This window comes from Cricetulus griseus, chromosome 7, assembly GCF_003668045.3.
Source record: "Cricetulus griseus strain 17A/GY chromosome 7, alternate assembly CriGri-PICRH-1.0, whole genome shotgun sequence".
Taxonomy (NCBI): Eukaryota; Metazoa; Chordata; class Mammalia; order Rodentia; family Cricetidae; genus Cricetulus; species Cricetulus griseus.
The window spans coordinates 101,059,324-101,081,880 of record NC_048600.1 but is presented as its reverse complement, the minus strand read 5'-3'; the positions used below and the strand labels follow the sequence as shown (position 1 = coordinate 101,081,880).

General features: G+C 49.6%; 2 protein-coding genes across 3 annotated transcripts; both read left to right on the top strand.

The window, feature by feature from the left end:
- Window positions 1–991, top strand: LOC100751363 (olfactory receptor 4D2). Of its 2 annotated transcripts, none has more exons than XM_027426302.1 (2): window positions 1–80; window positions 115–991. In XM_027426302.1, the coding sequence occupies exons 1-2, from the start codon at window positions 1–3 to the stop codon at window positions 989–991; spliced, it is 957 nt and encodes a 318-aa protein (XP_027282103.1). The 2 variants fall into 2 exon arrangements, with proteins under 2 accessions (XP_027282103.1, XP_027282104.1); XM_027426303.1 differs by having other exon boundaries at window positions 1–87; window positions 128–991.
- A 9,470-nt stretch (window positions 992–10,461) lies between these two features.
- On the top strand, window positions 10,462–21,503 carry Epx (eosinophil peroxidase). The gene is made up of 12 exons (XM_035447846.1): window positions 10,462–10,546; window positions 10,650–10,737; window positions 10,916–11,091; window positions 11,271–11,388; window positions 11,470–11,599; window positions 13,112–13,318; window positions 14,253–14,571; window positions 15,994–16,154; window positions 16,465–16,720; window positions 17,086–17,256; window positions 20,150–20,387; window positions 21,302–21,503. Exons 1-12 carry the CDS (start codon window positions 10,462–10,464, stop codon window positions 21,501–21,503), a joined length of 2,151 nt encoding a protein of 716 aa, XP_035303737.1.
- Window positions 21,504–22,557: the final 1,054 nt, after the last annotated feature.

Sequence of the window (22,557 nt, the reverse complement as noted above, 5' to 3'; positions counted from 1 at the left end):
ATGGAACCAGAGAACCTCACATGGGTGTCAGAGTTCATCTTCCTGGGGTTCTCACAGAGTCGTGAGCTTCAGCTCTTCTTGTTTCTGGTGTTCTTGTTTGGGGTTCTCACAGAGTCGTGAGCTTCAGCTCTTCTTGTTTCTGGTGTTCTTGTTTGTCTACAGCACGACCGTGATGGGAAATCTCCTCATCATGGTCACTGTGACCTCGGAGGCCAGGCTCCACACACCTATGTACTTCCTACTCCGCAATCTCGCTGTCTTAGACCTCTGCTTCTCCTCAGTCACTGCCCCCAAGATGCTGGTGGACTTCCTCTCTGAGAGGAAGACCATCTCCTACAAAGGCTGCATGGCCCAGGTCTTCTTCTTCCACTTTCTGGGAGGAGCCATGGTCTTCTTCCTCTCAGTGATGGCCTATGATCGCCTCGTGGCTATCTCACGGCCCCTCCACTATGTCACCATCATGAACACTCAGCACTGTGTAGTACTGGTGGTGACAGCATGGATTGTGGGCTTTGTCCATTCCATTATCCAGCTGTCTCTGATGCTCCCACTGCCCTTCTGTGGCCCCAATGTCCTGGATAACTTCTACTGTGATGTCCCCCAAGTGCTGAGACTGGCCTGCACAGACACCTCCCTCCTGGAGTTCCTCATGATCTTCAACAGTGGGATGCTGGATGTCATCTGGTTCTTCCTCCTTCTGATCTCCTACTTGGTCATCCTGGTGATGCTGAGGTCCCACTCAGGAGAGGCGAGGAGGAAGGCGGCTTCCACCTGTACCACTCACATCATCGTGGTGTCCATGATCTTCATTCCAAGCATTTACCTGTATGCCCGGCCCTTCACCCCCTTCCCCATGGACAAGGCTGTGTCCATCAGCCACACTGTCATGACTCCCATGCTCAACCCCATGATCTACACCCTCAGGAACCAGGAGATGCAGGCAGCATTGAAGAGATTAGGGATGCAGCTGCTGGTTTGCAAAAAAGAGTGACTATTGGTAAGGTCCTTTCTTGTGTTCTGTCCGTTTTGGAAGTGTACATCCTCGCTGCTGTTAGCTTAGGTGTGCTTGCACAGTCTCTTTTCATAAAGGGACCCTGAACAGCCATCCCATAACTCTTTGTTCCTACTCTGATTGATGGATATTTCTCTTTGGTGATGCTGGCATCCCCCCTAGAACAGCATGTCTGTGTATCATCTGTCTTCTAAACATTTATTTTCTATGAGACAGAGCATGGGGGTTGGGCACTCATGATTTGCACTCCTAGTTCTTAATTAGGAGTTCTGATCTTTCACACCAAACTACTGACCATGGATGCCCTACCTCGACTCTCTTCATGTCATGGCTTCTTCACCAAACTGGCATAAACCAACACTGTCGATAATGTCACTGATCTGTTAAGATCTGAAGAGTGTACAAGAGGATTCTGTGGAAGACATAAGACCTGGGAAGAATTACTGCTATTATCACTCTTGACATTTTTCTTCTGTCAGCTGAATCATGCTCTGAAATGACCAGGAATTTCTCTGTGGTGTAAAGGAGACACAAAGAGGTCGGGGACACAGTGAGGGTGACTGTGCACCATGCCCACGGGGTGGGGGTGGGGTGGGGAAACCCATAAGAAGCAGGGTCGTATTTGGTAAGAGTCTGGCTTCTTGTGGCTGTCTACAATCCACGCCCATTTCCAGAGACAACAATTTCTTGCAAATTGTGATCAGAATACCATTAATTTGATCAATAATTCATTTTTCCTGTCATTCTCTTTTACAAATTTGTCTTTTGGGCTGGATGCAGTATTTTGATCCATAGAATACACTGTGCAATATTTTCTTGACTCTTGCTTCATTGATCTCTTTTTAGCTCTTCTTCCTTCTCCTTCCCATTTCCTTCATTGATTGTTCTAAGCTCCATCTTTACAGCTATCTAGGGCTATTCCTTTCCCAATTTACTTGTGTGCTTTGCTTCCCTTTGCCACGCACCTATTCTCTCTTTCTTACACATCAGTGTAGAAGGGTGTCAGGTTGAAGAGAAAAAACAGGCTATGGTTTACATTGCAAAGGAGGCTGTATCTCAGACAAGTCCAAACTGAGAGTTTTGTGTTTTTGTTTTTAAAGATCTATGGGCTAGGAAGAAGGCTCAGTCTATTGAAGACCCAAGTTCAATCCTCAAAACATGTGTAAAACAGCCAGGTCTGGTGGCATGTATCTGTAAGCCCAATGAAGGAGAGGCAAAGACAGGAAGATCTGAGCCTTGCTGGACATCCAGTCTAGCCAAAAGGGTAAGCTCCAGGTTTTATGAGAAACTTGTCCTAAAAAATATAATGTGGAGAGTAATTGAGGAAGACCCAACATTGAACTCTGGCCTTCATATTCGTGCACACACATATATATTTGCATTAGCATATATTCCCATGTATGTATGTAAACACATGAACATGCATACACACATGCCACAAAAGGAAAAAAAGGATTGAAAGGTCTCCTAGATATAAAGTATAGTCTATTGTGGGAGTGAGAAACCATAGGAATGAGCCCACATGGTTCCCTTCCATCTCCCTTCATCCCTCCCTGCCTGGCAAAAATGGGGATCATTGTTCCAAATTGTGACACTTGATTTTTACTGTCTACAGCTGCCTATCTCAGTCTATCAGGCTTCTAATTATCTTTCGAGGATAATTTGATTGGATGAATGTTTTAGTTAAGGTTACTCTTGCTTTGATGAAACACCATGACCAAAAGCAACTTGGGGAGGAAAGAGTTTATTTGGCTTCCACTTCTGCATTGTAGTCCATCATTGAAGGCAGTCAGGACAGGAACTTAAACAGGACAGGAACCTGGAGGCAGAAGCTGATGTAGAGGCCATGGAGGAGTGCTGCTTACTGGTTTGCTCCTCATGGCTTGCTCAGCCTGCTTTCTTATAGAACCCAGGACCACCAACCCAGGTGTGGCCTCAATCACAATGGATTGAGCCTTCCCCCCGCCAATCACTAATTTAAAAAATGCCTCACGGACTTGCTTACAGCCCAATTGTATAAAGGCATCTTCTCAATTAAGTTTCCTTTCTTTCAGATGACTATAGTTTGTGTCATGTTGAAATACAATTATCCAGCACAGTGAGGTTGGGCCATGTGTCCACACTGGCTGGGGAGTATTCAGGTCCTTATAACATAAGTATCACCATATTGTCCCCCTTCAGCAAGGGTTCTGGGTCAGGGTTGTCCCAAGAGAGCAATGACAGAAGTGGAATGGTATCTCCAATATTGTCGACCACAAAAGCAATAAGGATAGCATCCCTTGCATGACACCATCCAATCCATTCATCATTAGCTATGCCCAGATGCTCATGTGTTATATTACTCATTGAATAAGTGATTATTTTGAGTGTCTGCAGCTTGGTCATTCAGTTCTAATTTAGCTTTTCACTGTGGGTTCTTAGAGAAAGTCCCTGGTTTTGTTTTGGCTAATGGAAGAGAAAGAGATGCCATTCTACCCTTGGTCAGATGCCTGAATAACCAAGGTACCACATGCAGTGGTATCCATGGCAGCGCATCCATTAGGCACCCAGAGCTAGAGTTGAGGGAGCTAGGATGAACAGACAGATGTAGGAGATCCTCCCAACACTGCCTGCCATGGAAGCAACAAGAACATCCCTTAAATGACACCATCCAATGACACCAGTGCTAGAGAGGAAGCCACCAGGGCAGTCAAAGCTGATGATTCCTGCCCTGGATGTGCCCCTGACAGATTCTGGGGCACAACAAAGACAGGGAAGGATGTCCCTGTGCAAGTCATATGGGAATCATTTTCTCTGGATAATTCACCATCAACAATAAAACCACAAAAATGCTCTTATTATATTGCCACACCCTGGCAATCCTGAACAATGTCAGATGAGATACTCTCTGGCTAATGTATGGGTATGTGTATTTTTCTCTTCTTTGTCTGTCTGTCTGTCTGTCTGTCTGTCTGTCTGTCTGTCTGTCTGTCTGTCTCTGTGTGTTGTGTGTGTGTGCTGCTTGTGTTATAGTTATGAACACACAAAAACACACACAACACACACACACACACACACACACACACACACACACACTCAGCTCAAGCGTTCAAGGCTTGGTGGCACTATTTGGGAGATTCTGACAACTTTAAGAGGGTGGGCCTGAATGTAGGAAGAAGGTCTCTGGGGATGTGTGTGTCTTTGACAGTTCTAGCTGACATGTCTCCCTTTCCTCACTTCTTGTCTCCTGGCAGCCAGGAGGCAAAAAGAACCTCTCCCACTATACTCTCTTACTGGCCCTTTGGGCCAGAAAGAGCAGAGCCAAGGTCTACACACTGAAATCAGCAAGACCTTTAGGGAGAGAGAGAGAGAGAGAGAGAGAGAGAGAGAGAGAGAGAGAATTTGTGAGTGTGTTTATGAGAATGTAAGGGTGTGAATGTGTGTATGAGAGTGTTAGAGTGTGAGTGTGTGTGTATGAAAGTGTGTGTATATATGTATGTATGTGTTCTACTATGGTGTATGTATAACGCATGACACTAAGAGAACTGAGAAATTCAAAAGAGAATCAGAATTGGATGGTGAAACCCAGGAGCATTCTGGGAAGGGAGGATGAGCAGTGGAAGAGGGGCTTGGAGTCCTCTGACTGATTTGGTACCAGTCAAAGTGCAAGGCTGGGGATGACTGACAGCTGAGGTGAGGGCTGAGAGGGAGAAGGGTGTAGATCCAGATAGGCAGGTCTCTGTGAGTTCAAGGCCATTATGGTCTACACAGTGAGCTCTAGGACAGCCAGTGCTATGTAGAGAGACCCTGTGTTAAAAAAATGAGTTCCTGCACATATATGTGTGCACCATGGTGTGTGTGGGACCCATAGTGGTCAGAAGAGGGTATCAGAGTCCATGGAATTGGAATTACAAGTGGTTGTGGGGACTTTGGCTTTCTGTAAGAGCAGCAAATGCTCTTAACTGAGGGGCCACCTGTCCAACCCTCTATGCCTTGTTTCTTATGTGGATTCTGGGGATCAAACTTGGGTCCCCCTGTTTGAGCAGTAAGCATTATATCAACTGAGCTCTAGCCCTATGCTGGTTCTCTATTAAACATGTGTGAGCCCGGGGGAGTTAAGGAAGAATGCAGGCTTTCCTCCCAGGTTCCCACAACCCTATTCCAGGGGCCTTCTATCCCCACAAGCTGAGCAGCCAGCCCGCAGGATCCTTATTCAGGAGGCAGTGCAGGGAACGTCTCCCCAGGCCAGCTACAGAGATAGTTCTGAACCTTCCTGCCTCTGCTAACTTGACTAGTAATTCAGAGAAGTCAAGTTCTTGCTCAGAGCCACACAGGTCGGGCAGGGGTATGGTGGAACGGGGTAGTAGTGCTGGACTTCCAAACCCAAGTTGCATTTTCAGGACTTGCTAAGTAAAGGCAAAGTACTCAGAGCTGCCTCTTTCAGGATCCCATGGTACACATAAGCACACACATATGAGCGCGCGTGCCGCCGCCCCCCCCAAGCTCCTGGATTCCAGCACAGTGTGGTACCACTAAGTTTTAAGCAAACCCCTTTTCCATGCACATCTCAGTGTTTTGAGACACTAGGATAAACAACCCCCTTTGCAAAGAACCCTTTGGGGCAAGGGTGGACCTGCTGAGCCCGGAGCCTTGCTGTGTCCCCTGTCTTAATGGGACAGTTGGAGCAGAGGAGATAAAGAGATCCAATCAGGCCTGTGGCCAGCAGTTCCACCATGGCGGGTGGACGGTTCTTGTGAAAGTGGTTGCAGAAGTTTGAGGTTTCATACCTCCCAGGGAGGATGGGAGGGGTGGTTCTCCAGTGCTGCAGCTTAAGGTACCTGAGAAGGAAGCTGTCCTGGTGGCCTAGGGCAAAGCCTGCTCTGTCGAAGCATTCATTGTCCCACAGCTAGTCTGGTCCAGGGAGAAAAATGGCCCTTACCAAAGGTACTGGGTCCTGACATGTTCAGGCACAAGTTCATCCTCTGACCCAATAGCAGGCAAGGTGACAGCAAACACATCCATTCCGTACATCCGCTCAGACCAGCCAGGCATGCTTACGAATGAGGCTACTGTGAGCAGCAAACTTTCCTGTGTGGCTCTACCTGACCATCAGGGAAATGGAGGAGCAGAATCAATTCATTGGTGCATAATGGAGTTTGGAAAAGAGCTGTGAGATTAACGACTGAAGGCCTAAGCCTGCTGAGTCATGGCTGGTAGTGGGAGGACGAGAATTCTCTATGGATGGATGGGACCTGGGGACTCAGTGGGAAACAGCCAGGATGAGAAAAAGAGCCCTTATGGCTTATGATTCCTGTCTGGGGAGGGGGGTAGATTTTGCTATCCTCTGGCTGAAAGCCAGAGTATTTGGAACACAGAGGAATGCCTAGAATGTTAACCCCCTGCAGGCAAGGCAGGACCAGATTGTGCAACCCTCCTCCCTGTGTGCCTCTTTGTTTAGGAGACCACTGGAGAGACCGGATGCTGACTTTGGCTAGTGGAACCATGGTCTCATAGTCTCACAGCCTGAGATGGAGGACGGGCGGGGAAGCAGGGAGCACCAGCAAGCAGTTGAGGGCCTGGCTGGTCAGAGCTCCACTTCCCAAGCACTCTATGAAGCCTTGTCATCTCCTGTGACCCAAGAGCAGTACCCTTTTCCTCTGCCTCCTCCTTCCCCCTCCTCTTCTTCTCCCCACTCCTCCCCCTCCTCTTCCTAGTCTTTCCCCTCAATGCTGGACATGGAACACAGCCTTGAGTCTCATCCTTGCCCTAAGCGTGGTCCTCCTGATTGGTCCTGAGTGGGTTAGCCTCAGCTTGTTTCGGCCATTTTCCTTTCTGAGAAAGAAGAGCTTGGCCCTGTGTCTCCCCAGCCTGTGGTTCAGGCAGGCCCGGGAGGAAACCTAACCATGCCCAGAAGCAGACTCAGGAGTCCACTTGCTGAGGGAAAAGCTCATACCAGCCTCAGCGAGAGCCAAGCTTCCCAAACACCCAACCCTTCAGGGTATCCCTACTGATATCCTCAGCATGTATCGGCAAAGCCTACTTTAACTTCTCTTTTCTCTGGCAGTTCAGACTCCTGGATCTGTGACCTAACTGGACCCTGGAGAAAAAAAAGAGAATTTGAGAAATTCCCGCTACATTAGGGAGGGGATGTGTTTCTCTTCCCAGGGTGGACTTAGGGGGTTAATCAAGAATGTTGCTCATTTCTGAGACCCAGCCTAGCCCTATGCTGAGTACTGAATATACAACAGACAGATCCTATGTGGGGATCTCCCCTCCCATCCATCTAGAAGATGAACATGGTGACACCATTCCTTCAGCAAGGTTCAATATGTGCTATGATAAACATCATTGTGTGGTGTCCTGTTGATCAAAGAGAGTCATCTGCGGTGTATTTGGGGGTGAGCAGGAAATGGCCATTGGAAGGTTCCCTGGAGGAAGCTGGAATAAGATGAGTAAGTTATTCTGACAAAGGGGAGTACATAGGACCTAGAGGTGTGTGTGGGTGGTGGAGGGCACACAGTTAAGGCTGGGATGTGGTGGGCAGGAATGACAGTAGACGCTAGAGAGATGCTATAAGCCCGAGGAGGTGTGGAGATATCGGGGCTCCCGCTGCTCGAGAGAAAAAGTACATAGACTCCTCAGGGTGATCCCTCCCCTAGGACTATGCACCTCTGTAGGACAACCTGTGAATGTTGTCCCTTCCCCAGGTGCTCAAAGCCCAGGGACCCAAAATATGTGTAAGGGTGCATGTGGAGGGACAAGAAAGTCTTGTCACTAATGAAGGATCAGAGCAAGCTGTTGACCCTTGTACAGAAAATAAGAGGTTCTAGGAGCTCACACATAGTCATTACACAGATAATGGGCCAGGCGACCCATGGTCACCCTGCAATTGTCACTCTAAATTATTTCAGCAATAAATTCTCTTCCCTAAATACAGTTTGTGTTGCTCCATGTGCTAAGCTTTTTTGTTTGTTTGTTTGTTTGTTTGTTTGTTTTTTGAGTCAGGGTTCCCTGTGTAGCTTTGGAGCCTATCCTGGAACTAGCTCTTGTAGACCAGGCTGGTCTCAAACTCACAGAGATCTGCCTACTTCTGCCTCTCAAGTACTGGGACTAAAGTCTTACACCACCATCATCTGGTTCTGTGTGCTAAGTAATTGCTGCAAATACTGCTTAACTTTAATAAATCCCGTGATTTCTTTTATTGCTCATTTCTTACTGCTCATAAGCACTGTGGTTAATTTAGAAAATTCCCAGTTTTACTATGGCTGCCTCAGCTGTGTGCATTTACTTCAAGAGTAAGGACTAAGCTGCGCAGTCTTGCATTTTAACATTTCATTTGGCTGGGGGTGCATCTCAGTTGAGAGAGTGTTGCCCAACATACACAAGACCCCTGGGTTCAATCCCTTGACACTGGTCAAGCCTCAGCTACAAGGAAAACAGAAGAACACCAGTGAGATCCCATGAGAAAAGGCCCATGGGGAAAAGCACAGGGCCCCACCGCCCTTGCCTACACTCCTCTTCTGGTCCCTACCCTCTTTTGGTCCCTTCTGATTATTGTGACTACAGAAAAGTCAAGGTCAGAGCAGACCACCATGAGCACGGGAGGACCCTGTCTGTCCTTTAGACCTGTTTCTTTGAGAAGGCCACATTGGGCACTTCAGCTGGAGAATCTCATTGAGGGCTCCATCCCTTCATCACTGTCCCACCCCTTAGGTTTGAGTGTCCCCAGGTCAAAGAATTGGGAGCCAACACCCTCACTTTGGAGGCCTCCCCTTCAGAGATCCATTCCTGAAGAATCAGAGAAGCTTTTGTATTCTTCCCTCCTCCCACCAAGCACACTCAATTCTAGCCATCTCAAAGGGAAGGCAAGCTCAGCTGAGCGAGTTATGGTTTAAGTCTCTTGGGATATCTGTTCTGTCTCACAAGTTTGGAAACTGAGGTCTAGCAGGTGTCAGGAGGGGACCTAGTGGACTTTCATCCTTCCCTGTAAATTTTTATCCCTTGGCACACAGGTCAGGGCCTCTGTCAAAGATGGGAGATAAGATAGGGGAGGCCTGTCAACTGGAACTTGTGAAAAAAAGGTTGCCAAAGCAAAGTGGCTGTTTCAGGGGGAACTGTTGAGGCCGGTTGGCAATAGAGGGAGCATGGCCATGGGAGGAGGGGCAGGGGAAGGTATCGTGCAGTTGAGGTGGGCAGGGGTTGAAGAGCCTGGGGAGAATCTCCTGAGGTCTGGAAGGTACAGGGTCTGCACTGATGAAGGAACGGACATGGCCCCCTGAAGGGACCAGGATAGGTTAGTTGTAGGCACAGAGGCAGTGGCTTTGAAACCTAGTCTAGAGATGAACACTAACTGTCCAGGCATGTGGGGATGGGGTCACCAGGCTCTTCTGGAGAAGGACCTGTCAGGAAGAAAGGCATGGAGGTGTGAAGGGGCTGGGGCTGAAGGACTGAGTTGAAGTCCGCACTGAGGATGAGGGAATGGAAACCCACCCAAGATCTGCCTGCAGGGAGGGAGCCAGACTGAGACCCAGGTCTGTCTGGCCTAACACAGCAAGCTCTTTTAGTCAATCCCAACTAGCACCCGGTAAATCCACCATTGCTGTGCACTGAGAAAAGCCCAGGGCTCTCCCAGAGCCACAGTGGGACTTGAGCGCTATGCAGGATGCCACCAGAGCTCACTCACTATGTGTTTTACCTGTGACACCTTACTGTGATTCCAGGTATCCCCTGATGTATGTCTCTGGCACCTTGGAGGGAGCTGATAGCACTAGAGGGGTAAGGGGAGAGAGAGAGCTGGATCATTGACTATTCATTCACTCTACAAACATTTAATGAATACCTACTGAATGAAGCCTTGTGCTGAGTATGGGGGATATGACAGTAAGTCCAGATTCCATTTCTGCCCTGGTGAGGGAAGAAAGGAGCCTTTCCAAACATCCACCCAATTCCTATTTTAGAGATATGAAAGTGAGGTCTGGAAATGAGGAGTGACTTCCCCAGGCCACAATCAGTGATGGGGCCAAGCCCTGTCTTCTTGTCAGTACCTTGGTCATCCATTATTCCCTGGGTGCCATCTACAACCCAGCCACTGCTTTGGACTATGGGAGAAATGCACCCGTGGACCCAAGAGTAGAGGTGGATTGGAACAAGGGGGTAGGTGGTGCTGGTGGGGGGATGGAGGGACAATGTACCCGTGTGGTGAGGAGTAAAGCAAGATGGAGAGTGTTAATCACATAGTTCCCCTGAAAACCAGAGCAAGGAGCCAGAGCTCCGCCCCAGGGGCTGGGCTTCTGTGCACAAAGACCTACCCCCTCTACCCCAGGATGGGATATAAAGTCTCTTAGCTCCTTCCAGAGAGTAAGCAGAAAGAAACCATCTCGGGTCCTGTGGGGGGAGAAAGGAGTGGGACACTCACCTGTGGGATCTGTGGGATTGCTTACCTGCTCAGCTGTAGCAGGGATTCTGCTTGCATGATGAAGCTGCTACTGGCCCTGGTAGGGGTCCTAGCCACATTCATCCTTACCCAGCCCTCTGAGGGCACTGCCCCAGGTAAGAGCCCCGTGGATGCCAAGGCAGAAGATGAGTGTGGAGGGAAAAGCACTTAGATCTGGGGAGTCTGCGGCTCCCTTGAATACTGAGTCCCCATGCCTTTGAACAGCTAGTCAAGTGGAGGATTCAGTCCTTCGAGACTGCATAGCAGAGGCCAAGTTGATGGTGGATGCTGCCTATAATTGGACACAGAAGAGGTGGGCCTGGGTCTGGGGCTATACCAGCCTGGAGGGCCAATGAGGGAGGACAGGCTTTTGGCAAAATCACCTTATCCAACCTGAACCCCTGAGCACTATGAGTCTCCCTGCTCTGCTGGGGCCCTGCTGGTAGGCTGCACCCCCTCCAGCCTCCTCTTTCTCCTTCTCTTTGTGACAGCATCAAGCAACGCCTTAGCAGTGGCTCAGCCAGACCCATGGACCTCCTGGCTTACTTCAAGCAGCCAGTAGCAGCCACCAAAAGAGTGGTTCAGGCTGCTGATTATATGCATGTGGCCTTAGGGCTTCTAGAAGAGAAGCTTCAGTCACAAGGATCCAGATCCTTCAATGTCACTGGTACTGTGTTTCCCTTGGAGCCCCCGAGGCCTGCCCTATCCTGGGAGTGGAAGAAAGCCAGATGTGAGGGGTGGGGTAAAAAGCCTAGGGGGTGTTAGAGATGCTAGAGGGATGGAACTGACCAGCCCAGGAAGGAACTAGGACTCTGGGACTCAGAACCTTGCCCCCCTCCTCCCCAGATGTGCTCACAGAATCACAGTTGCGCCTGCTGTCCCAGGCCAGTGGCTGTGCTCTCCAGGACAAGGTTGAAAGGTGCAGCAACAAGTACCGCACCATCACGGGGAGATGCAACAACAAGTGGGTGTCGGTTCTGCCTTTCCCTCCTCTCTCTGGCTCAGGCCTTGCACCCTGCTAACACCTACCTGTTCACTACCACAGGAAGAGACCCTGGCTGGGAGCCTCCAACCAGGCCCTGGCCCGCTGGCTGCCAGCTGAGTATGAAGACAGGAGGTCACTCCCCTTCGGCTGGACCTCTGGCAAGAGGCGCAATGGTTTCTTACTTCCTCTTGTGAGTTGGAGTGGAGGGTCTGGAAAATGCTTTCTCTCTTTTAGATGCCAGAGGGTAAAACACAGCCCTGAGTCACCAGGCAGGTAGAGCTCAGATCTGTCCAACTGACTTGATGAGTGACTTTTGGTAGAGAATACCACTTTCTTCCCGAGTCTCACTTTCTTCACCTGTAAATTGAAAAACTAAGCTTGTGTGAATGGAAGTGAAGTCCTGGGCACAAAAATCTGTATAAACCATGATCTATGGTACCTTTGCTACTTGCTATGGAATGGAGTGTTTTGTTGTTTGCATGATTGACCAGGTGTCAAAGCATCTCTCTCTCTCTCTCTCTCTCTCTCTCTCTGTGTGTGTGTGTGTGTGTGTGTGTGTGTGTGTGTGTGTGATAAGTGTGTGGGAAGCCAGAGGAAGACATTGGATGTCTTATTGTTTCATGTAAGCTGACTGGCTAGTGGGATTGACCTCTCAATGTATGGGCTACAGGCCCATACAGCCATGCTTGGCTTCTATGTAGGTTCTGAGAATTTGAATTCAGGTCATAGCAAGCATTCTTACCCATTAAGTCACCTCCCAGTCCCTTTTGTTTTACTTTTTGAGACAAAGTCTTATTCTATAGTTTATACTGTCCTGAATTTAGGATGTAGCCCAGGCTGGTCTCAAACTCACTGTAATCCTCCTACCTCCTATGGCTGGGATTATAGGTGTGAGACTCCATGTTTAGATCAAAGTATTTGGGCAGGGGTGGGGTGGGGGGGTGGTGGTTCTGAGACAGGGTTTCTCTGTGTAGCCCTGGCTGTGGCTGTCCTGGAACTAGCTCTGTAGACCAGGGTGGCTTAGAAGTCACAGAGATCCGCCTGCCTCTGCCTCCCAAGTGCTGGGATTAAAGGCGTGCACCACCACTGCCCAGCCTCAAAGTATCTTGCTAAATATAAAGTTCTATGCATTTGAGAATCTATGATCTGCAATTTTACATTGGTCAACTTTCTATTGATATACTAATATAACAATTTCCTACCTGCCTTAATACTAATGCCAAATATTCTTCAATTGATCCATCTGTTTATCTAGCTCTCTATTTCTTATCTACAAATTTAGTCTTGTATCTGAAGATCAACAGTTCTCTAACCTATCTGTCTACACACTGATCTCATATCTCGGGAAGGGCTGGTGAGGCTGACCTGCTGGTCTGGACCGGCTTCCTCTTATCTGTTGAGCTAAGATTTCTATGTAGTTCAGATTGGCATGTAACTCACTGAAATTACAATCCTCCTGCCTCAGCCTCACAAATCCTGGGATTATAGGCATGTACCACCAGAAGTCTCAGGCCAAGCTGTATACTGTCCTTCTCAGATGACAGCCACCACAAGAGGGGGCTGCATCTCTAAGAACAGGAGAGGAAGGGGTGGATGGAAAACTGCTCTGGCTGGGGATTGGCACTCACTGAGTCTTGGGTTGGTCTCAGCACCTGGCCCAGATCATGAGCCCAGACTCAGGCTGACTCTACTTCCCCACCAGGTCCGGGCTGTCTCCAATCAGATTGTGCGTTTCCCCAGCAATAAACTGGCCTCAGACCAGGGCCGGTCCCTCATGTTCATGCAATGGGGCCAGTTCATCGATCATGATTTGGACTTTTCGCCAGAGTCCCCAGCTAGAGTGGCCTTCACTGTGGGTGTGGACTGTGAGAAGACCTGTGCCCAGCTGCCTCCTTGCTTCCCCATCAAGGTACCCTCAGTCAACTTTCTGGGGCCCTTGGGTAGCCTCCAGCCCAGAAAGAGGGATATGGGGGACCCATCCAGACACCAATTAACACAGATGTCCCCCTCCCCCACTGTGTACGTTGGAGGGGTGGGGATGGCTGGGCTCTATTGGAGTTTCATGGAGGAGGAGACATATCGGAGACAGGCCTTGACCCATGGGTCTGACTCCAGCAGAGGAGGCCTCTGGGCCCCTACTATGGAGCCTATTTGGGTCTTACTTATCTTCTCCCCTTCCTGGACTGGCGCAGGCCAAGAGCCCTGCAGTTCTTGCCAACTCCTGGGGTTGGGCTATAAGCAGGGTCCTTCTCCAGGCTGGAAGGCAAGGACGGTGTGGGTCTAGGCAAGAAAACACAGAATTCAGGGAGCAGAATCTCCTCCGGGAAAGGACACGCGCACGGACACGCGCACGCGCACGCGCACGCGCACGCGCACGCGCATGCACTCTACAGGTTTGCTTGCTTGCAGTAGGTAGGGAGGCACTCAAAGGGGGCTGAGTGCCAGCAAACCCCTTTCCTCCAGCCGTGGTGCAGGGGCACGCCCCCTGTGGAGCCTTCTAGATCTTCATAGCACAATGTTAGCACTGGGCTTGTATAGCAAGCACAGCAAATGCTGCCTCCCTTGATAATTGCTTAACTGCACGTGCAACAACTTGTCTCTCAGGGGCTCAACCTCTCCTCAGTTAGATGAAGCTCTTCCTCATTTCAAGAGCTTCATCCAGGGTTGGGGCTCATCTCAGGACATCACTTGCCCAGTGGGCACAAAGCCCCGGGTTTGAGTCTGAGTGAGTCCTGGAGGGCTTCCTGAAGTTTCGGGTAACGTCAAAAGTGAGTGGGGGATACCCCATGTCAGTGAGTCTGATATGGAGAAGCCCCAGAGTCACTGAGCGCTCTTCACTCCAGATACCGCCCAATGACCCCCGCATCAAGAACCAGCGTGACTGCATCCCTTTCTTCCGCTCTGCGCCCGCGTGCCCACAAAACAAGAACAAAGTCCGAAACCAGATCAACGCACTCACATCCTTCGTGGATGCCAGCATGGTGTATGGCAGCGAGGTCTCCCTTGCCCTGAGGCTCCGCAATCGGACCAACTTCTGGGGACTGCTGGCCACCAACCAGCGTTTCCAGGACAATGGCCGATCCCTATTGCCCTTCGACAACCTGCATGAGGACCCTTGCCTCCTCACCAACCGCTCTGCACGCATCCCCTGCTTCCTGGCAGGTCAGTCTGCAGGGGAGTTAGACTCTTCCCGGGATGGAGGGGCATGATGGGGTGTGGTGAGGAAACACTACCTGGGACCTCGGGGGACCCTCAGTATGGGGGCACACCATAGGAGCAGATCTGTGCAGTTATTGGGAAAATTGGTAGGTATGAATGGGTCCCTTTGCCTATCCCCTGGCTGTGGTCAGATATCTCTGCTTTGGTGTCTCCATTGGTGAGGGGCTCACCACCTGGGTGCATTCCAGCCAACTACAGCAAGGGTCACTTTTATATTGATTCAGTGTCTGCCCATTGCTCTTAGTCATGCTACTGGGACCTGAGAGAAGAAAGAGGCTGACCCCTTCCCCTGCCACAGAAAGGGACTATCTCTTCAGTTACCTGAAAGCAACTGTTACCTGTACCTCAATTTTTCCCCTTTAGGCTGTTTTCTTATCCCATGCCTTTCTTCTTGTTACACAGTTATGCATTTAAGTGGTACCTTCCTCGGATATATAGTTTATGTTCTGTTCATTGTCCTTACCACCACAACTCTCCCACCCCCCCACCCCGCCTTCCTGTGTGGTTTATGGTAATGATAATAATCACTTCTGGGTGTTTGAGATGTCCAGATGGGCCATCCCTGAACCTCACAGCAGCCCTGAAAGGCAGGCAGTATCATCCTCAACTTATACATGTGAGGCTGAGACCCAGGAAAGATGCCTGTGTTCAAGAGGGCATCTGAGGGCAGACCCTGTCACTGACTGGGACAAAGTCAGTGTAGCTCCTAGGCCTCCCCTCTTTATGCTCTGCCTCACTGCTTAACTAAAACTCAATCTGCAAGGATTGTACAACTATGTACCCTGGGGGAGCAGCATTTATCTTCATCAGAGGTCTCCACGAGCTCGGTCTAAATAAGACCTGGGTGAGAAGCCAGCGGGTGGTTGAACTCGCTGTCCTGGCCTGCCCATGCGGAAGGTCTGGGTACAAAAGAGGGCCCTGCCCAATGTGCCTGCACCCTGCTTCCTTGGAAGGGCAGCAAGACATTACATTCAACTATGGGAACAGGTAGAGCCCTTAGTGGAGAAACAAACGCAGACAGGGGGTATGTAGTCCCAAGGTCAAGGTTCCCAGGGTCGTCTCCCACCATGTATGGTCAGGGCTGTGGGTCTGGTCTTCTTGCAGAAGACAATCACCAGACAAGGAGACCAGCATCTGCTCTGTGTATCTCCCTTAGTCTTAACCTGGTCCAGCCACTTAGGGACCCAGGAGCCCACTGTGCCCTCCTTCTTGGGGAGGAAGTTGTTGGTCAGTAAGGAGCCGCATGGTCCAGTTGAGATGGACACACAGCTACATGAAGTATGCCTCACCTGGTCTCTGGGTCACAGATCTCAGTCTGCCCTTACTGAAAGACCCCCTGATAATCATGAACTTGGGGTTTTCAAGGTGACACCCGGGCAAGTGAAACCCCTAAACTGACATCCTTGCACACGCTCTTTGTGAGAGAGCACAATCGGCTGGCCACTGAGCTGAGGCGCCTGAATCCTGGCTGGAGTGGAGACAAGCTGTATAATGAAGCCCGGAAGATCGTGGGTGCCATGGTCCAGGTAGGGGGTCCAGAGGCCAGCACAAATCTGAAAAAGTGGCTCCTAACCTTCCTGAACAGGGTTTTGAGTCTGTACCTCAAGACTGCTGGGTCTGGATGCTTGAGGCACATCTCTGTCACCCCATCTGTGGCATTCTCTTTGGGTTTCAATATCTCATCCTCCAGTGGGAGATTAGTGTCGATATACTAATCCATTCAATGGCAATAGTGGCTACTGTGCCCCAGAAGCCCTTTGAAAAGCAGGAGTCTATGCAAGGGGGTGGGGGCTGGGGGTTGCTCAGGTAACACTCCTCCCTTGTCATCTCTTCCAGATCATCACCTACCGAGACTTTCTGCCTCTGGTTCTGGGCAAGGCCCGGATCAGAAGAACCTTGGGTCCCTACAGAGGGTATTGCTCCAATGTGGACCCACGCGTAGCCAATGTTTTCACCCTGGCATTCCGCTTTGGCCACACCATGCTGCAGCCTTTCATGTTCCGCTTGGACAGCCAGTATCGGGCCTCACAGATCAACTCCCATGTTCCACTTAGCTCTGTATTCTTTGCCAGCTGGCGTGTCGTACATGAAGGTGACTGGGTTTCCCAAAGGCAAAGGGGGTGAGGGTCCAAGCACCTGCTCCAAGGTGGGCTGTGGAATGCTGGTTGGGCCTCTGTAAATGCCAGTAGAAAGAAGGCAGCCATCTCACGTCTGGAGAGAGCGCCCCCCCTCTTCACTGGGAATTAAACCTAGGGCCTTGTGCATGCTAGGAAAATTCTCTACTGTTAAGCTATATCCTGTCTCTTTAACTTTTAAAATAAGAGCTTTATTAAAAGTAGCCCAGGCTGGGCGGTGGTGGCACACACCTTTAATCCCAGCACTCGGAAGGCATCATGGATGACCCCAGGAGCTTCTGAGAAGTTGGTCAAATCAGTGCCTCTCATTCCCTGCAACCAGGTGGCATCGACCCTATCCTCCGAGGTCTCATGGCCACCCCAGCTAAGCTAAACCGGCAAGATTCCATGATGGTGGATGAACTCCGGGACAAGCTGTTTCAGCAAGTGAGAAGGATCGGGCTGGACCTGGCAGCTCTGAACATGCAACGCAGCCGGGACCATGGGCTTCCAGGTGAGGGGGCACCTCAGATAGGGCTGTTTTGGGGGTTCAGAGCAAATCTCGACCCTCTCTTCTGACAGGAACAAGATGAGCAGTAATGCAGAGCAGGCAAGGCCCATGTTGATGCCCCCATAATCCCTTGCTTGCTAATCCTTGGGTCGTGTCCACCTGCTATAGGGGCTCCAGCTTTAGGTTCACCCCAGGGTCAGGTCAGTGGACTGGGAGGCGTAGAGAGGAAGTAAGAGCTTTCTGAGCAGAGAAAAGCAATAGACTTAAAGGGCATGGATGATCTCTCTCTTCCTCACTGCACTGGTAACTAAGAAAAGAAGGTTATAAAAAAATTTCTAGGGCCAAAGAAATGGCAGGGCCCTTGGACCCCGAGGAGTGAAAAAGCCAAGGAGCCTGAGAGATGGGGAACAAATAGAATAATATTAAGACCTCATGGGGCTGTTTGACGAGGACTCAGAACTATCACAGGAGTGAAGCGAGAAGGCACTTCCATTTATTTCATTCCTAGTTCCAATGACTTTCAGCGGCAGCTGTTCCCGCCATCCTATACGTGTGGGAGTAAGTCAGACATGGCTAGTAATATGCTCAAAATTCACCTAAGTATGAAGTAAAACTCTGATTTCAAAATGTCTTCATTCTTCCTGTTGTTTGACCCCATTCAACACCACGAAGAAGTTTCAGCCCCGGCTTGCCTTTCTTCTTTCCAACTCCAGCCTCCCTCTTTTAGATAGAATCTGAAGCCTATGTGTCCTGGCCGACGCTCACGCATGGGTAAAGGAGTTGGGGGATTTCCTGCTGCTACTCTGCTCACTACAACAACAGACAGGCACATGGCAGGCACTGAAGAAATCAGGGCGTCCCCCCTCCCATGTGTGTGTGACCCGCATGGAAGCTAGAGGCCAATCTCTGGTGGCATCTTCAACTGTCTTCTACCCTGAATTGTTTAGGCAGGGTCTCTCACTGGCCTGGAACTTGCCATGTAGGCTGAGCTGGGTAGTCATCAAGCCCCAAACCTGCTTATCTCTACCTCTCCAGCACTAGGATTATAAGTGCATGGGACCACACCCAGATTTGTTTTTAAAGTGGGTTTTGGAGATCCAATTCAAGTCCTCATATTTGTGTGGCAAGAGGCGCCATCTCCCCAGCCTTTTCAGTTTGACGCTGCTGACAGCTAAGGAGCTGTGGGCGCCGCCTGCTGGAAGACTGGCAGTGCTAGCCACTCAAACTGCTACACTGTAATTTTCTATTCCGTACAAAGGGCTGTTCCCTACAGGCTATTTCAAAAGTAGTATCCTGATACTGGCCTTTGCAGTCTCCTCTAGTCCCTTGCCCAGTCAACAACAGATTTGGAATTGTACTGCCTGCCTTGAACTCCACTTAGTACTAAATGACCTGGAAGAGATGATGGCTGGCTGGATTTAACTGTCCATACCTCAGGGTACTTCACAAAGGCACTGAGAGATCACAGCAGTGCTTAGGTGATGACAAAGCATGGCATTGGTTACCCCCTTTGCCTGGAAGGCAGTGTTTGTAAATGGTCGATCAATGGATGCCACAGGCTGCTGTCTCTTCAAGTCTGACAAAGCAAAGCCATGGCTCACCTCGAAGGCAGCTTTAGCACTGAATCTGGTCCTGGTGTAGGATCCTGAGAGCTGAGGAATCAGCATGGCTGGTTTGGGGAGGTTCTGAGATGAAAGGTTCTTGCTTGTTTGCTTTTAAATCTATTTATTTATTCTGTATACAGTGTTCTGCATGCATGCATGCCTGCACACCAGAAGAGGGCATCAGATCTCATTATAGATGGCTGTGAGCCACTATGTGCTTGCTGGGCTCAGGTCCTCTGGTAGAGCAGTCAGTGCTCTTAACCTCTGAGCCATCTCTTCAGCCGGAGATGAAAGTTTTAAAGCAGCTTTTGTCGAGGTTAACCCACCATCCAGTTTCACCCTCGTGAGTTCTATAAGAAACAGCTGCACATTCAGAGTTGTGTAGCTATCGCCATGATCTATCTACACTCGTTCTTAGCCAAAAGGCTGAGAAACCATGGCCATGACCTAATATTTAAACATTTTCATTTCCCTTCAGAAGAAACTCTGTAGCAAAGGTCACTCCTTGACCCCGCCCCTTGGCCCCGCCCCACCCCTGGTGACCACTGCCTTCCATTTGGATCTTACACATCTATAGAACCATTCCGTGTGTGGTCCTTTTCTGCTGTGAATTTTAATCTATGTTTGTCATTTGTTGTTGGTTTTCTCATTATGGTTAATGGCTAAACAAATGGCTAACCATTTGTTTACTTAGTCTTCAAACCTGATTTTTTAAAAAAGTGTTCCAAGTATTGTGCCTGTAAAGTGTGTATGAGCCCAACGATAATATCATTAAATGTCAGGTCTGTGGAGCTGAGTTGGTAGAGTGGCTGCTTTGTAAGCCTGGGGGGCTAAGTTCATTCCCTGCAAACTACATTTTTTAAAAAAAGGCCAGGCTTGGATGGCATGCTTTTTGTAATCCCAATGTTTGGTAGACAGAAGACAGGCAGGTGTCCGGGGTTCTCTGGCCAGCCAGCCTAGGTTACTTGATGGGTTCTAGGCCAGTTTAAAAAAAAAAAGACAGCATCTGAGAAATGAAGCCTAATTTTGACCTTTGACCTCCATATGCATGGGCACCTACACACATATGTAAACACATTCACAATATCAAATTTGTGTCTGTGGGGTTTTTACATGAGGACACACTCTTCAGTCCGACACACACGAAACACAACTGTCCACCTAGAGTCTAGAGAGGGCTGAGATCTGGTACAGACCTGTAGGGGTCTTTTGGTTCCATTCAGGATTGATCAAAGAATTTACTCTGGAGGATTATGGGAGACTGACAGAACTGCTTTCTGCCTCTCCTGCAGGGTACAATGCCTGGCGGCGCTTCTGTGGGCTTTCCCAGCCCCGAAACTTGGCCCAGCTTAGCCGAGTACTAAAAAATCAGGCTTTGGCAAGGAAGTTCCTGAATCTGTATGGGACACCCGACAACATTGATATCTGGATGGGGGCCATTGCAGAGCCTCTTCTGCCTGGGGCCCGAGTGGGTCCTCTCCTGGCTTGTCTTTTTGAGAACCAGTTCAGAAGAGCCAGAGATGGAGACAGGTAAGTGACCCCCTGTAGGGGACAGTGTAAGCCATGCCTGCTAGGTGTGCCTGTCAGGGCGTGGTCAAGATGAGGTCAGGATGACACATGGTAGCCTTTTAAGGGGCTGCAAGGCACATGGGAGCCCCTTCTCTCTGGCCTGCCTGCCTTGCTGCCCCTGGCACACTCTGGCTTGCGTTTGGCTGGTGTTTTTCTAATAAAGGATATCTTTATCCCAAGCTCTTTTTATTTCTTAATAACCCCCAGCACCTGAAGTAGAGGACAAAGACACAGTACTGTGTGACTGAACAAGGGAGAAAGAACTTTTTAAAGCTCAGTGGTTAAGAGCACCGGCAGCTCTTTCAGAGGACCCAGGTTCAATTCTCAGCACCCACATGACAAGCTCATAACTGTCTGTAGCTCTAGTTCCAGGGGGGAATCCAACATTCTCACACAGGCATGCAGGGAAAACACCAATGCATATAAAACAAAAATAAGTTATTAAAAAAAATTTTTTTTAAGTTTCATTTCTCCCAAGGTCACAGGTCCTGAGACCAGGGGCTTCCTCATGGGAAGTAGGTCTGAGGGAAAGCAATGCTGACCTAGGCAAGGCTGACACAGTCTGAGCTAGAGCCTCCTTGGGCCAGAGCAGCAACCAGTCAGCCTCACTGTCCTGGGTTAGCAGATCCCAGAAGGCATGGGCAGAAAGAGCTAAATCTGGTTTCTCTCCAGGGAGCTTGTGGCTTAAGACCTTACATGGATGTGGCATACACTTGGTTCAAACCCTTCCCTGGCTACCTAGATTTCTGTATACTTACTTCTGGGCAGTTCACTGGGCAGAAACTGGCAGGAATGGCATGGAAAGTGCCGGACATGCAAAAGGTGCTCACTGCACAGTAACTCCCCAACTGTCTCACGTATCTCTTGATCTACAGATTCTGGTGGCAGAAATGGGGAGTTTTCACCAAAAGACAACGCAAAGCCCTGAGACGAATTTCTTTATCCCGGATTATATGTGACAATACTGGCATCACCACTGTTTCGAAGGACATCTTTGGGGCTAACATCTACCCAAGGGGTTTCGTGAGCTGTAGTTGTATTCCCAAGTTGAACCTGTCAGCCTGGCGAGGCAAATGAGGCCTCAGCAGGTAAGGGGAGATTCGGGATGGGTCAGAAGCTCACATCTCTCCCTGAGATAAGACATCCCATCTGCTAAGCAGAGACAACAGAATCTGTCACTAGGAACAGAGTACTCTTTTCTAATGGCTTCCAAGCTTCTGCGCTTAAAGCTCTGGGGTCTAGGACTTCATAGGGTAGGACAGGAACAATTAGTGTTCAACCACGAGCAGGGCGTTGGCTCACGCCTTTAATCCCAGCACTCAGGAGGCAGAGGCAGACGGATCTCTGTGAGTTTGAGGCCAGCCTGGTCTCCAGAGCGAGTGCCAGGATAGACTCCAAAGCTACACAGAGAAAAAAAAAAGAAGAAGAAGAAGAAGAAGAAGTGTTCAACCGCCCTCAGTTTTGCCATCAATGTCCTAAAATAGCTCTTTGTCTGGATACCCAACAAATCCCTACTCACTTACTTCTGCTATTCCCACAGGATCCCATGCCAAGCCCTCAAGTCTTGGAGACGAGGGTAAGGGGGAGATCATGAGGCTGCTTTCTCCCCACAAACCATTTTCTTCTGGAGCTTTTGCTGGTTACGTTTTGCTGGCTTCATTGGGTCAGAGTGCCAAGGATGCAATGGCAAGAGGCCCATTAACCTTGGCAATCTCTGAGTAAGTTATGAATCAGCACTGGGTATAAGAGCCTTGAGTTAAGCCATGAGGTCCCAGCAAGAGACTGCAGGAGGCTTTTCAGCACTTTCTCCTGCCCCTGCCCCACAGCATGACTGGAAGACCACATGATCCTGGCTCTTAGCCATGCCACAACCTTCCTCTGGGCCTGCAGGAAGGGCAGCACTCTCTACTTCAAGCAATAAAGCAATGCTGAGGGCAGGGCCTGCATTCTCTGTGTTGGGCTGGGGAGAGCGTGGCCTTGGTCTCAAGCTTTGCTCCACACACTGAAGATGAGGGCTACTAAGATGTAGCCTCGGACTCGGACTCAGACTCGCCACACTGTCTCTTCTGCGAAGGAGGGAAAGGCAGAAGAATTTGGGTCTCAGAGTAGAAAGAGTGACAGTCCACAGAAG